General features: G+C 34.7%; 1 protein-coding gene across 1 annotated transcript in view; it reads right to left on the bottom strand.

The window, feature by feature from the left end:
* Positions 1–212: 212 nt before the first annotated feature.
* LOC126248721 (PDZ domain-containing protein 8) overlaps positions 213–15,863 on the bottom strand; it is a 259,346-nt gene continuing 243,695 nt past the window's right edge. Inside the window, exons 12-14 of the mRNA XM_049950028.1 lie at positions 8,929–9,120; positions 4,658–4,870; positions 213–2,805 (exon numbers count right to left, since the gene is read on the bottom strand). Coding sequence (XP_049805985.1) covers positions 2,797–2,805; positions 4,658–4,870; positions 8,929–9,120 — 414 coding nt within the window. The 3' untranslated portion in view covers positions 213–2,796. The remainder of the gene's footprint in view (positions 2,806–4,657; positions 4,871–8,928; positions 9,121–15,863) is intronic.

Here is a 15,863-nt window from a genome sequence, read left to right as displayed (position 1 = left end):
TTCCTGTAAATTTGAGGGACCTGAAAAACTGCTGTGATTTGACATTCCTCTTCAAATAACTTCACAGTACTAACATAGTTGCATTAAATTTTGGAAGTGGAATATTTTCAAGAAACCTCAGGTATATCTTACAAATTTTCATTATACAAAAAAGAAAATATCAAAGAAGGATATACAAAAGATTTTTATGAAAGTGATTATGTTTATTGCGCACTCATTTCTTGGTGTTGTGTTAAAGTGTAGAGGTCACACATTTACATTTTCCAAAATGAAATTACATGGAAAATTAATAATTAGCATGCTAATATTGACAACATGCCTTTCAGATGGATATAGAGAAAGACATTACTGCTACCTCTGCTGGTTCATTAAGTAACCACCAGTAAACATTTAATATATTTCTTTTCTAAATACATAAAGCAAAATATTGAAAGCATTAGAGAGATGTTCAGATGTAAATACACACAAATAAATAAAATGACAATTTGCTACATGAAATATTACCAGATCGAGGTTCAGCAGAGTTTCTTGAAAAATTCATGACTGGTACCATCTATCTACAGAGTAATACTGAGTTCCCTTAGAGTAACTATGGAGGGAATTGTTTTACTAAAACTGACAGAATTTGACTAGCACCCTTAACTAAACACTAACACAGTATTATCTCTATTTATACTGCATTAGAAAGCAATACCTAAAACCTACATATGACCCCCATGGAAGACATCATATGCTTACATTTATGCCATACTATAAACAGTTGCAAGAACCATTTACCCCTTTCAGTGCACAAAAATTTGTTAATGAAGCCACATTACAAACTACAGAATTAACATTAAAAGCAGTTTTAATTCACAGTTGTAGTTAACCTTTAAAGATGAGGAACTTAAACTACTACAGCAAGAGTGTAGCGAGAGTAATCACTAACTATGGAAAACTAATGAGCATCCAGAACAATTGGTGTTTCTTGCTACATAACTGAATGACTGTTGTGTTCTAATCCTGACTTTATTAATTTGTGTAGTAAATAAATATCCAGTGAAAAGAAACTCAAATTAATGCAGTTCCTTCTGTATATAAAAATCCTAAATGTTCAGAAGTCTTTATGAACACTAAGTACTGGTTGATATTCAAAACATGCAGATTACACAAAGCACCTGATGCTACCTACTAGAATGGCTAATGAGATACTGACATTTCTTTCCCATTACCATGCATTTAATCTTACAGAAGCACAAACTTGTCTCCTATGGTAAATAAGTAATTTCCAAACAAAAAAACTATCAGCACCATACATAATAAATAAGTACCTATACCACTGAATTTTAAAGTATAACTGTTCAAGAATGTATCAACTGGAAGATTAATTATATCTAATGAACTAATTTACACTTGCACTGTCACATCATGAAAAGTTAAATATCAATAATTTCTTAAGCTTTCTTGTACATTTTTCCCTTCATAAAGTATTCACAAAAAGAAAGGATTTTTGAAAACTAAACAAAGAGAACAAATTCATCACAAAAAAGAAATAACATGTCACTTTATAATCAAACATAGAAAACTAAACATCTTTTATTTCAGTACAAAAAGTGGCAGTACTTAAAAGAATACAAACTTATAGTTAAGCACAGAAGACCAATTTTCGAACATATTTTCATTAAAATTATCTAAAACTTCATTTTTGGGAACTTTAATGCTACAATTCTAAGATGAAATGGATCAATAAAGCGAAACTATCAAATAATTTACAAGTAGTCAAATTTTTGCAGTTCACAAATGGATAGGATGGCAATGGGTATTTTTTAAATGTAAGCCTGTAGCAGGCAATCATTGCTTATATTTGTTTTATCTGTCAACTTAGTTGACTCACAGATTAGAAAACTGCTACACCCCATACAACAAGTGGTAAAAAAGCAAGTGATTACTGCCATGTGTAAATCTCATTCAGAATATTAAAATTACTAATATTATTTCTGACACTATTTCTCATTTCAATATCAGGAAATTTTACAGTTCTGGCACACAATACAAAATTATTGCTGGCATATGCAATGTTTATGGTTTTTTATACAAAGTCGGTTCCATATGAAAATAAATTACTTTATAGCAGCTTATACTCTTAATTAAGTTTAAATAAATAAAATATACTTAAATATTCATGAACATTTCATACATATGGACTGCAAATTTCTTCTATCTAAAATACTTCCACACATTATATATGTGCAATAACAATGAAACTCCAAGTAGCCCAATAATCAACATTCCCACATTTTCACAAAAAAGTATGAAAAACAGTCAAGGCTACAAATGTATGCTGAATGCTTTCCATTTACTCACACATACACATGTGAACAGTAAATTCTATCAATAATTACTCCACTTAAGCTTATATCATCATTATAAAATGGAATTAGTACAAAACTGGTGTGTAATAACATCAGAGCTACTTTTTGGTTCAGCACAAATATTTTCAGTACAGTGGGAAGGAAGGAAGGTTGCTAGACATCTTATATCTTCACAAACTGCAGAAGCTTCCCACAGTTCTTTCTGGTGAACAAAATTTAAAATCTGTTTACAAGTTTACTTGAGAATTCTGTGTACCATGTTCTTCCCCACACACAAGAACATCTCTTCGTGCAAGTAAAACGCGCGCGCACGCACGCGCGCGCGCACACACACACACACACACACACACACACACACACACACACACACACACACACACACACACACACACACACACACTGAAGTGATTCTGATCAGATGATAACCAGTAGTAATGATGTTAAACTAGCTGCTCTGTAAAAGAAAAAAAAGACCATGTTACCAATGCAATTTTAGTTCAAAAGGTGAAAACACTGTGTTTCGAATAAATACTGTATTGGAATATAAGTATTAGATAATAATAAATTTGAAAAACTGCAATAACTATCAAATTAAGACTATTTGCTACAGAAGAGGAGCCCTTGCTGAAACAAAAATGAGCTGAGGAGGATATACATCCAACTACAGAGTTTCTAGTTTTTAAAGCTTCTTCAGGAGATAAAAATGCAGAAAAGGTAAAGGAAAGGTACAGATGCAAATGGATGGAAGGAAAATTCATTCAAAATATAGTGTGGAGAAACAGGACTACTGAATTAACTTCCAGTTCTAGAGGTCAATACCTAGCAGCAAGTAATTGATATATCAGAAATGGGAGTCGAAGTACACAAGTGATCGGAAGATGATGGAAGGGAAACAAAAGAATAAAAAGTTTGGTAAACAGTAAAGATGATAAGTAAGCTATAAGAGCGAGCAAAATGGGGGATACATTATGAAACAAGGAAAAGTAGAGATACAAGATGTAAATCAGTGTTCAGCAATCCACAGCCAGTTTGCCCCATGCTGCCCACAGAGTCATCATTGTTTTGGTCGTAATACACAAGGCAACATGAAATTCAATTTTTTTCTGCATACAAGAACATAGATTTCAAAACAACCAGTCAGAAAGAGGAAATGGTAGTTGCAATTTAGTCGGGGCATTTCACTGTTAATAATAAAGATACATATATGTTGTTGGTCACAATGCAGTAAGAAAACAAAAGTCATGGACTGCAAAATGATGTGACTACAAAAGATAGCCCAGCTCCAACTACATCAGCATTTGTCATGCAGCATATGGTGAACCTATAGCAGTATTTATTCTTCATGAATCACAATGTAGTCATAGAAAACACTAGGTGAGTTATAATCATCAGTATTATTACTATTATTACACTTTCTACATTTCATAAAGGAACAACATATGCAAAACATACATCACAATAAGCATCAGTCTGGCAACAGAGTCTGTGTTGTTTATAGCTGTTGATGAGGGCATAACTTTCTCAGAGATCATTGCAAAAAAAGCCAATGAGCACAGCATATCTGATGGTGAATAAATTGTGATATTTTACTAAGGTTGTGATTTGACTAAGGTTGTGATTTCCTGTGATACAAGTTATGCCACACCATTACATGGACTGCTGCTTGTCTGCCATGTTTAAGAATATCTGAGTAACACTGAGGGTATGTTGTGCAATCGAAATCACCAGTGTTCCCTGCAAACTATCACAATGAGATAAATGTTAATTTATTTAATTTTGTGAAATGTTGAGGATTAGAATTGGGTGAGCAGTCCCGCTGTTCAAATGCCTATCTATAGGTAACATTACTAAAATGAATGCCATATGTCCATTGATTGTACCAATTTAACATAGTTTGAGGTATTAATTGGTACTTAAAAGATTTTTCCTCCGTTGACTGTTGAGATAAGTGTGTATCTTGGCAGCAACTCAAGTTGGCACCTGCTCCTCTTCTGTGACAACCTCAGCTACCAACGGAAATTTTTAATTTCTTTTGCAAAGTCATATATGAAATAAACAGATAATCAATAGTCCAAGTTCCTACAGACAGGAGGAACAAATTTAAAGTTAGCCAGTTCTACATATAGCATTTGTTTGACAAATTCTATATCATCTTTGTATTTTTCAAAAACACAGAAAGAAAATTTTGTAACACAATTTTCTCTGTAAATTCATTTCTTAACAGCATCGACCCAATACTCATAACATCTAACATGAACATTAACAAATATTTATTATTTTGATAATGGTTGCAAGAAACATCTCACCTTGGACGCTAAATCTTCCTGATCCTGTACATGCTGGAGGCCAGCACAACAGTGTAACATCAGGACTGCTAATTCTTGTACTTTTTCATCTGATTTGCTTATTAGGTATTCAGCTCTGGCTTGAGAGACAGGATCTTTAGATTCATTACTCTCCTTAGTCAGCAGTATACGCGATTGTGTTTCAGCATCTATCGCAGCTTTCAGCTTCCCAATCTTGAAAAGAATGAATTTAGAAAGATAAATACAAATATATATCCTACATAACTACACACTAGGTTGTGTGTTTTTATAGTTATTTGGTTAGGTGGTGATTTTTTCATTAATAAACGAACAAAGAAATTAGTTTTTTTGTTTGTTAGCATATGATCAAGTAACACTTGAGTTTTGTAGAACTCATCTGAGGCTATATTTTAAAGAAAACCCTATAAATAAGACAATAACTGTTTACAAAAAGAACTATAACTGTTGAGTGACAACCACAATAACAAACACAGTTTTTGTAATGATAAACAGAGGGCTGAAAGTTTAAATTGAGTACAAATGTGACAATACCCGATTGTAATAATATGCTATTGACATTTGTATTGGAGGAATTTAAAATATGCACTGAAAGTATGGTGTGTGCCTAAACCTGATTTGAATAATACTTTAATTTTTCACATACTATATTCTCTTCATGGATTTAACCAAAATGTTTTCACACATCAGATATGCCAGTGCTGATGCATCTTTGTCAATTACACCTCACATGGTTGAAATGTACTCATTTCGATACATCTGTTGTCTTCCTTGAATCCACAGCCATAAATAAAAATTATTTTGTGTTCCCTTCAGATTTAACCTCTTTCATGATTTGTTCTTTCATAGACCTGGATTCGATGGTATTTTGTGGTAATCACACTGTAATTGAAGAAATCAATGGCTGAAGATCAAAATGTAGTTACAGTAGTAGGTGGTAAGTAGAGCATCCTCTTTGTATAATGCATAGTGAAACACTGTTGGCAGATCTAGTGTGATCTATATCTGAATTCTATTACTGTGCTAAAATAGAGATCCCAGTGGCTGTTATATGGTCACTGTGTAACAGCTATGCCTAAACTTGCATGCAGTCATACTGTTTGCAAAACTGTCAATCACTTGGCTTAATTAATCAAGTGGATGTGTGTCTAGCAGTCTCATCTGAATTATTTGTGTCATAAGCAATACAGTAATATTCCCAGAATAAAATAAAAAAAATTATCCCCTCTCAAATTAAATTTGTTCACTGATTACAACAAAATTCACATCACTGGCATCATGTCCACATGGCTCCTCTAACACCTCAGCCTCTGTATGTGACAATGTGGTGGCAGCTAGTTCATTATATCTTTGCCATGAGACATGATGTAACTGAAGAACAAGTCTTCCAGTTCTGCTGTTTGTGTACTCATTGGGAAAAAAAAGAAAAAAGGAAAAAAAGGTCAAAATTACCTAAAACTTTATAGATGTCAATCTAAGTACATAACACTAATGGCACAATAAATAAATCAACAAATGCAGAAAATTCACACACTTTATGGCAGACTCTACTACTCTGTTTAGTCGATTCTCACAAATCTTCAACTAGATCTCTAAGTTCTGTACACTAGGAGGCTACAGCAAGTGGCATTTCAGGTGGATAAATTTATGCTCCATTGATTAGATGTTCATTAATCTGGTTGGATCAGTAAGTGTGATCATGTGTTGCAAACATTCCCATGACACACACATAGCGTGCAGTCCTACATTAATCTGTTGGAGTAGGTCTTCAACAGGCCTGTCATGAGCCCAACACATGTGGTCACAGAATGACCTTCATACAGTGGTGTGCTATCACAATTCCTAGTACCACCAACTGGGTGGGTGGGTGTAATATACAATTGACGCCTTGATCATCATAGCAGTAGTGGGGGATTGGGTGCCATTCCATAGCAAATGCTGAACTGAGGTGCTAATCCTTTAGATATACACACCGCCGTCATCAGTGCACATATGAAACCTGGATTTATCACTAAATACAATGTGGTGTGCAAATGCTGGATCCCAAAATATACCTTTTACCAGCCACTGGTGAGAAAATTCTGGATCACAAAATATCCCTTTTACCAATCACTTGGCTTAATTAATCAAGTGGATGTGTGTCTAGCAGTCTCATCTGAATTATTTGTGTCATAAGCAATACAGTAATTTTCCCAGAATAAAATCAAAAAATTTATCCCCTCTCAAATTAAATTTGTTCACTGATTACAACAAAATTCACATAATTGGTAAAAAATGAAACTAAATACATATCATACCACTTACAGAGGCTTAGCTGTTAGTAGAGCCATGTGGACATGAAGCCAGTGGCACATTAAGAGTCAGCTAGGGTGACAGTTTTGTTGCAAAGGGTATGGCTGCATGTAAGTTTAGGCATCTCTCTTACACAGTCATCATATACAACCACTGCGGTCTCTATTTTATCACAGCAATAGAAGTCAGACAACAGCACATTCATAACCTCAAACGAGACTGGGTAACTCCACATGGCACTGCACAAGACAGGCGGCAACCTTCCTAGTAACTTGGCTGCAAACCAACTACTTGTCCTTGGGGCTTGTGTAATGTTACTGCTCTTTTTTTTTGCCACAAATTGAAATTTACACGTGATCCAAGGTAGTTAACAGATTGTTGCTGCACAGACAGCTAAGCAGTGATGTTGTCAAGGTAATAATATGGAAATCATAGTAAATCAAATCTCTAACACTGATTTTATGTAGAAAATCCCATTCTTCCATATGCTGCAATTTTCACAGATATCAATGTAGATAAACAGGCCAGCACAGGAATTAGGAAATTGAAATCATAATTAAAGCCTCCAAATAAATGTTCAGTAGGGATATTACAAAAAACTTGTTCCCAGGGTAAAAATCATATAGAAGCTCAATTAGATTTAAATGGAAAAGTCAAGTGATGCAACCAAAGTAATGGATAGATATAAACATAGTGGTATTGAGGCACAAAGAGGATGGGAAGATTAGAAGAAGAGACTGGAAGGAATATGGTAGGAACAGCAGAGCAAAGTTATGGAAAAGAGAAAGAAAGCAAATGACTGCATGGATGAGCAAGTGACACTAGAGATAGCTATCAATAAGAGTTGTTATTGGGTTGTTTTTGGGGAAGAAGACCAGACAGCGAGGTCATCGGTCTCATCAGATTAGGGAAGGTCGGGGAAGGAAGTCGGCCGTGCCCTTTCAAAGGAACCATCCTGGCATTTGCCTGCGATTTAGGGAAATCACGGAAAACCTAAATCAGGATGGCCGGACACGGGATTGAACCGTCGTCCTCCTGAATGCGAGTCCAGTGTCTAACCACAGCGCCACCTCGCTCAGTATCAATAAGAGAAGAAGTCACAGTAAAAGGCTGGTGGGAATTAATTACACAGCAGGGCTAGAGAGGACTGAGAGGGAAGATACCACGAGTGTGACCTGTTCGAGTATTTTACAGCCTAGTGAAAAGGGAAGAATAACTTTCCTACAGGCTTTTATTTCAGTTTGTCATTGATAGTTTTACCTGATAGTGGTTACAACCATTCCACACTATAGCATCGTGTCCTAACTGCAGCTAAATTCAACGCTTCTCTAAAAAGTTAGTAGCAAATAGGGTTACAGCATATACATTTAACGTAGGCTAATTCACCCTGTAAGATTTGTTATGATATGATACATTATATGTCGTCGTCTCATCTGCTGGATGTAGTTGACTTGTGTCCAAACAACACAGAACTTACGGTGATCAGGAATACTACAGTTTTACCGGCATAACCTATAATTACAATGTGGCCATTCTTTAGCTGTTCATGTTTTAGCAATGACATTTCCACTAATACATCTTACTGATTAACAGATTTAACCAACAATATCAGGGAACAATTTTTGCAGATTTTCTAGAAGGGATGTTGATGGCATGTTTCATTTTTTTGAAGAACTGGCAGCTTCAACCCATTGTTTGTTTCAATTCCATGTGATAAAAACTTCATTTTAATTTTTCTGAAGCACCGAGTAAAATCTGCTGTTTTTTTTAAACAAATAGGGAGAACAGCAAATACACATTCTGAACTGTACAATATTCATCCAATAAGAACAGCAGTTCTGGAATTCAAAAATATATCTGTTTATTATTTACAAAATTAGGCAGTTTATGAAAAGACTGACAAGAATGAAACAAGAAGTTTAGTAAATGGCAGCTGTTATAAAAATATTAGATACTCTTACCAACTTGTTAATTTTTTCTTTGCGTTCTGCTATTGGTAAATCTGAGTACAAGTCTTTCCCAGTAGATTTTGCCACAGCCATAGGATCCTGATGACTAGGCTGCTGCAGGAGGTGACTGAATGTGGAGGAAACTTCATCACCACCATCCAGTAAAAGTTGTGGAAGACCAGATAAGCTGTCAGTCATGGAAACCTGTAGAAATAAGTTACACTGTAATAGATTATGTTGTGTGAAGCACAAACAAAACATGCAAATTATTCATATTTTTTAGAGCAAAAATACACCCCCAGATTATTGAACAATAACTTTCCTTTATGTAATGATTATGTTCACTATTAACATCCTAAAAGACAATTAAAATGGCCTTAAATATTTGTATGGTTAATTTTTAATGAGTTACTTTCAAGCAACCCTCTGGAAAAACAGAACAGGCATAGTACTTTTCTGAGTCACATCTTTCTTGTGTGATGGCCATTTTCGGCCTTTCAATTATGCTAATTTACAATGGAAATTGAGCGGAAACTGGTTCATTACAAAATTTTGTTTATTTAACATTTAGATATGTCCATTCTTTTTTACAAAACATTCATGTAGAGGTAACAGAAAATCATATCAGTCCAAGTGTAATCGAGAACTATTAGCTTATGCTCATTAATTGTTTTTCCAAATCTGTAGCAGCAGAAGGGATTTTCCATGTATATTATTAATTGAACTAGTCACTATCATACATAAATCTGATTTTCCACAAAGATAAAATTCCATTTAGCATGCATATCAAAACATTTAACACTTTCATGTCATGCTAATCTCATTTAACAGCTGCGGCAAATTTTGTGTGTTTTCTATAACTGGGTATAGGAGGCAAAGCCATGCCCACAATAATCTAGAAAAGGAAACCACAACAATGTTCCACAGGTCTACATAGCTGAGATAACACCACATTTAGCTAGGACAGGGTAACACATTTTACACAGTACAGTAAACAAAATAACAAATAGTACAGAAAATAACACACATAATGGTAGTTGAAGATGGTGGGTATTTTATTATAGTATCCACTATGAGAGATGGACCTGTAATTTAGTCTAGCATGTGATATGTAGTACACAGTCTCACCTGTTCAAGAAAATTATTTAATGACTGAACTCGGATGTGACAAGGTGGTGACTTAACTGCTAACTGAAGCTCAAAAATGGATGCTTGATGTCCAAAACCATTTGCTTAATAAACTGTACAGTGAAAGGGATACTGGAAGCTATATACTATGTCCTGACCACTTGCTGTCACTGCATGCCACCATGTCAAATATTACCTATATCCTGACTGTTTAGTGCACAGACAAGTCAGTGACATGGACTTCATTCTAAGTATAGAGCCACAGTTCAATTGTGGTAAGTGTACAAAGTAATTAAATACATTTAAACAAAGCTTGGTTGTGTAACTGCATCTGATGTCTGTAAAAATACCTTTTGCAGTGCTTTTTATTATAAAAATTGTTAAAAATTGGAAAATGAATATACTTCATACACAGACATACTTAAGAGATTTGGGCAAAGAAAATCTTATTGAGCTGTTAAATATGTCTAATCATTACTCATTTATTTTCCAGCTAAGTAGTGGCCTCCATATTACATAAATTTATGCTCCATTTTTCTAAATTTCCACTGTCGTATTTTCCTACATTTGCTTAACATCAATTAAAACACCTGTTTGAAGCTCCAATCATGATTGGTATCTTTGTTAAATTATAATGCAACCATTTGACAACAGATGGTAAGCATCATCCACTCAGTACAGAGTTGTCAATCCTGATATTTCACTTTTAATTGGCTTAATACAAAATGAGCAGCTCTGTTTTGACAAGGCTGAGACAGGAAATGTATATGACCTTGTTTAGGTATGATTTTCGTATTCACTTGGAACCATTAACGGGAACTACAGCAAACATAAGCAGTGATGTTCGAAGACAAAGAGCAAGACAACCATTTCTTATTGAATGTTCAGCCTTTTACAGTTCTGAGTCCCAGCTCTGGACTTTACTGTTCACATTTATGTTGTCAGAAAAATATACAGTTAAAGTCCTCAGCTGTAAACAGTGGTAAGGGACACTCGATGAGAAACATAGTTATTGCAAGTAAAACATGGTACATTATGTGTTTTATTCACATTAGTTGATAGCTCCTCTGCGGTTAACAACCGTAGTTGTAAATCGGAGCTTGCTCCAACTAAGGTTGACAACCTTCGACAGTCAAAAATGGAAAGGTCTTTTAGGAAAAAAATTCCACCGTCCTGCTCAAAAAGGCAGGAAAAGGCTACATTGGATTCGGTGGGTAGTCAACTAGAAGACAGCAACGAATCGGAGCGTTTGTAACCATCCAAATGCCCACTAAAACACAAAAAGAAGATTAAACATAAACAAATAAATTATATAGCAACACACAACATAAACTCACTACTTCAGACCGGAAAACTCAAGGAGCTCACAGATGAACTAAATAAACAAAAAATTTTAATAACAGGGATCCAAGAAATGAGAAACACCACAGAGGACCCATTCGACTCACAAGGATACAGAATTTATAATGGGAAACCAGGACCGAGGGCAATGAAACAATGTCCCCAGTTTGGAACAGGGTTTTTAGTAAACATAAAAATAATAGATTCAGTAACGGATTTCCAAGCAGTATCACCAAGAATTGCGACTCTAAGCTTTAAAACAATGAATAAAACCTACACAATAATAAATGCTCATGCCCCAACAAATGAAAAAAATTGTCTAACAAAAACAAAGGAAGAGGTAGATAAATTTTGGGACCTTCTAGAACAAACTGTGAACAGAGTAAATAAAAAGAATGTAAAAATCTTATTGGGAGATTTCAATGCTCAGTTGGGAAAAGAAAGGAAATATAAAGATATAATTGGAAAATGGAGTCCACATAAATTTACAAACAAAAACAGTCAAAGACTTGTAGAACTCTGCAGAGAACACAACCTTATATCTAAATCAACATACTTTAAGAGGAAGCCAAGTAAACTTAAAACATGGAAACATCCAGACTGGAGGAAGGGCGAGTGGCAGCTAGACCATGTCTGTATGGACAAAAATTTTCATAAGGAGATCCACAATGTTAAAGTACTGAGAGGAGTAGACACAGGCTCAGACCATTATATGGTTAAAATTTAAATCAAATTCACGCCGTTAAAGAAGAGGACCGGAAAAACTAATAAAATAAAAAGGAGGTTTGACCCACATCAGCTAATTAAAAATAATAAGTACCAACAAATAACACAAACCATCAACTTAACAGATGATCTAGAACAACTAGTGCCTAATCTTAAAAAAGAAGCAGAGAATCTAGCTCCCTTGAACCCACGAAGGAAACATGCATGGTGGACATCAGAATGTGACAAATTCCATGAAGATTGACACCAAGCATGGTTAAAGTTTCAAACACATAAAACTGAAGAAAATGCCATCAACCTAAAAAATGAAAGAAAAAAATTCACTCAAAATATTAGAAGAATCAAGAGAGGTTTTCATAAAGATATTATAAAGTCTATAGAAGGTAATTATCATAAAACCAACTCCAGGAACTACTACAAAATCTTTGGGAAACAACTACAACAATATGAGGCCCCTACACTAATACTGAAAGATGAAGATGGAAGAATGACACACAGTAACAAGGAAAATGCAGAAATCATGACGAAAGCATTTAACAAACTTCTGAATTGCGAGGAACCCAAAGAACCCTTACAAATCAACACAAATACCCCAATAAAAACCAAACCTAACAAACTAGACCCTCCAACATTCCGAGAAGTAGAAGAAATTCTTAAAGAACAAAAAAATTATAAGGCATGTGGAGAAGATCAGGTTTTTGTTGAAATGTGGAAATATGCAAGTGACACAGTCAAGACCTCCTTACACATGGCTCTAACAAAAATTTGGGTAACAGAACAATTTCCCGAACATTGGACCACAGCTATCATCCACCCACTACACAAAAAGGGAGATAAGAGCAACCCAGACAACTACAGAGGAATCTCTCTCCTAGATTGCACATATAAAATTCTATCCAAGATCCTATATGAAAGAATCAAGGAGCAATTAGAACAGGAGTTAGGGGAATATCAGGGAGGTTTCAGACCATGGAGAAGCTGTGCAGAGCAGATAATTAGTTTAAAATTGATTATGGCATACTACAAGAAATGGAACAAACCTCTGGCAATAACATTTGTAGATTTTAAGAAGGCATATGACTGTCTCCACAGACCTTCAATATTAAAAATTTTAAGAAATCTAGGACTCCATCCAAAACTAATTAAAATAATACAACTCACTCTAACCAACACCAAATCAAAAGTGAAGTTTAGAGGAGAAATTTTGGAACCATTCCTCATAAAAACAGGCTTAAGACAAGGTGACTGCCTATCACCATTACTTTTCAACTGTGCACTGGAATACATAATGAGAGAATGGTACATGGACAATCCAAAGACGATAAGAATTGGAAGTGCAAAAGATGATATTAGCTAAACCAGAATACTGCAAGACTCGCAAACCAGACTACAAATGAAAATCAATAAAAGGAGTACAGGAAGAGTTGTCTCAGATGAAGAAAAAAAGAAAATATCTGAAAGAATGAAGAAATATTGGGCAGACAGAAGAGCAAAACACCTTTCATATGAGAATAGCCTCTAATAATTATATTACCTAAATATCATATTAAGTTATTGTCAAACCAAATTGTATCCATGTGTAACAACTTGTTTAGAACTTTGTATTTTTGACTACAGTGGTCCAATGAAGGCCATAAAATAAATAATAATAAAAAATAATAAAAGTTGATAGCTCCACAATAAACTGAGAAATGGCAGTTATTTCAGATTCTCACTAATGGAGACTTTGTCAGGATTTGTACATGTAAACATGGCTGCTGGTAGTAGTAATGAGTGCAGTATTTGTTCCAGAAAAATGATTTTCAGTGACAATTTATACAAATCTGATGATGATGATGATGATGATGTGGATAATAACAAATCAGATAAAGATCCTGAATATTTTCCTGAATGCAAGTGTTCTTCGAAATCTGTTGCTGATCAGAAAAATGTGAATAATCATTTAAGCATGCAAACAATGTTACCACTGTTTACCATTGTTTACATGAGTTTACATGGCAGTGTGTTGGCAAAAATGTTAAGGTGCTGAATCACAGATTAATTTTGAAGGCTGTTATACATCATTATTTAAAAAATTGGTAATGCAAATATTAGTATCATAAACTGAAACCAAACAGATCTTTTAAATTTATATTTTTGAGAGGTTTTCATTAATCCACCCAGCACATAAACAGTGGTAAGTCAATACTACCTGATGTTAAGTGCACTCATTTTCCAAGTAAACAATGTAAAGTACCCATTGACATATTTTTAAGGATAAAACTTGGGATAAAATTTACAATTTTTAAAATATATTGTTACTCTATAAATGATTGAAAACAATGATTTATCTGTATAAAAAATCACAAGAGATGTACTTGAAGTATCTTAGTTATGAGAATTTCTCAAAACAACCAACTTGTCCCTTACCATCGTTTGCAGCCCACACCTTCATTTATTATCAATAAAGATATTTATCATCAGACTGATAGTGCACTTGAGCAAAACATGTTTAAATGTATTCAGATACTCAACACTTATATTCTATGACCATTGCTGCCAAAGTTTCTCTCTTTTGCAACACTGTGGTAGTGGCAGTATTTCCGGCAAATGGGACTCAAAAGTGAGGTAATCAATTCACCATTGCTTATGTCATAGGACAAATTTAATTAAATTGTTGAAAATTAACCATATGCACACAGAAAATTAACAAAAAATTCCATTCACACACAAACAGCACATACAAATTCACATGCTTACATACTTAAAATCTCAAAATGGTTACATTCAAAACAAATTAAAAGTTGGAATCTAAAGACATTTAAGATAATAAGGCTGGTTGTTCACACATACAATACAATGAACCAGTCACCATGAAATACATTAAAATCATCATCCAAGGGATTACAATACTGAAACTAGATTTCATTCATACCACCGCCATTTAAAATACAGTGCACATTTCCTCAAAAGCCTACCCCCCCCCCCCCCCCCCCTCCAACTCACTTCTTGTTCCATACAAAATACAGGATGTTATATATTGAGAGTGGTACATAAATGTCCCATATTGTTGGGTTTCCTTGTTGGCAGAGAAGGAAAGCACATGTCAGAAGCTGATGCCCAATTCATAACTGCGTGAAGACTACTAAATTGCTCCTGTGCAGTTGGAAGAAAATGTGCCATTGTTGGCCTGCACACTTCAGTGGATGCAGTTGCTTCTTCTTCACTTTCAGATAACTATGACTCCATCTCACTGACAATTCCCATCTCACTTAAAGGGTAAACCAGAACAGGGTGTTACAGTACACTATAAGCTGTTCTTGACCAGCTGCTCTAACTGTTATATCATATAAATCTTTTCCATCTACTCCCATTTGCCATATAAAACAGAATATCACCTCTTCCTGATATTTCTGTTGGATGGACAAAGTTTTCTGAAATGCCTACACCAGTTTATCTATGGAGTCCACATGTTCAAGTGCAACGGAATATTAAACAACGAGATCGCACTTCCTGCTATGCCTTTAACATCATCCATAACTCTGCATTATACACTGAGCATTTGATAGGTAGGTCAAAGATTATAACGGGAAGACAATGGAGAATTCTTTGTTACCTTCTTTCTTAAACACATGTCAGTAATAGAAAGAAGTATACGTATAAAATGATGTCAAATGCTTTCTTTAGGGAAAAACTCTTGGTAGTGTGTCAGCTTCCTGGACTCCTTATATCCAAAATTAGTCTCAGCCTCATAAACATCCAGAGGTACTAGT

The sequence above is a fragment of the Schistocerca nitens genome, chromosome 3, assembly GCF_023898315.1.
Source record: "Schistocerca nitens isolate TAMUIC-IGC-003100 chromosome 3, iqSchNite1.1, whole genome shotgun sequence".
NCBI lineage: Eukaryota > Metazoa > Arthropoda > Insecta > Orthoptera > Acrididae > Schistocerca > Schistocerca nitens.
This window is presented reverse-complemented; position numbering and strand designations above follow the sequence as displayed.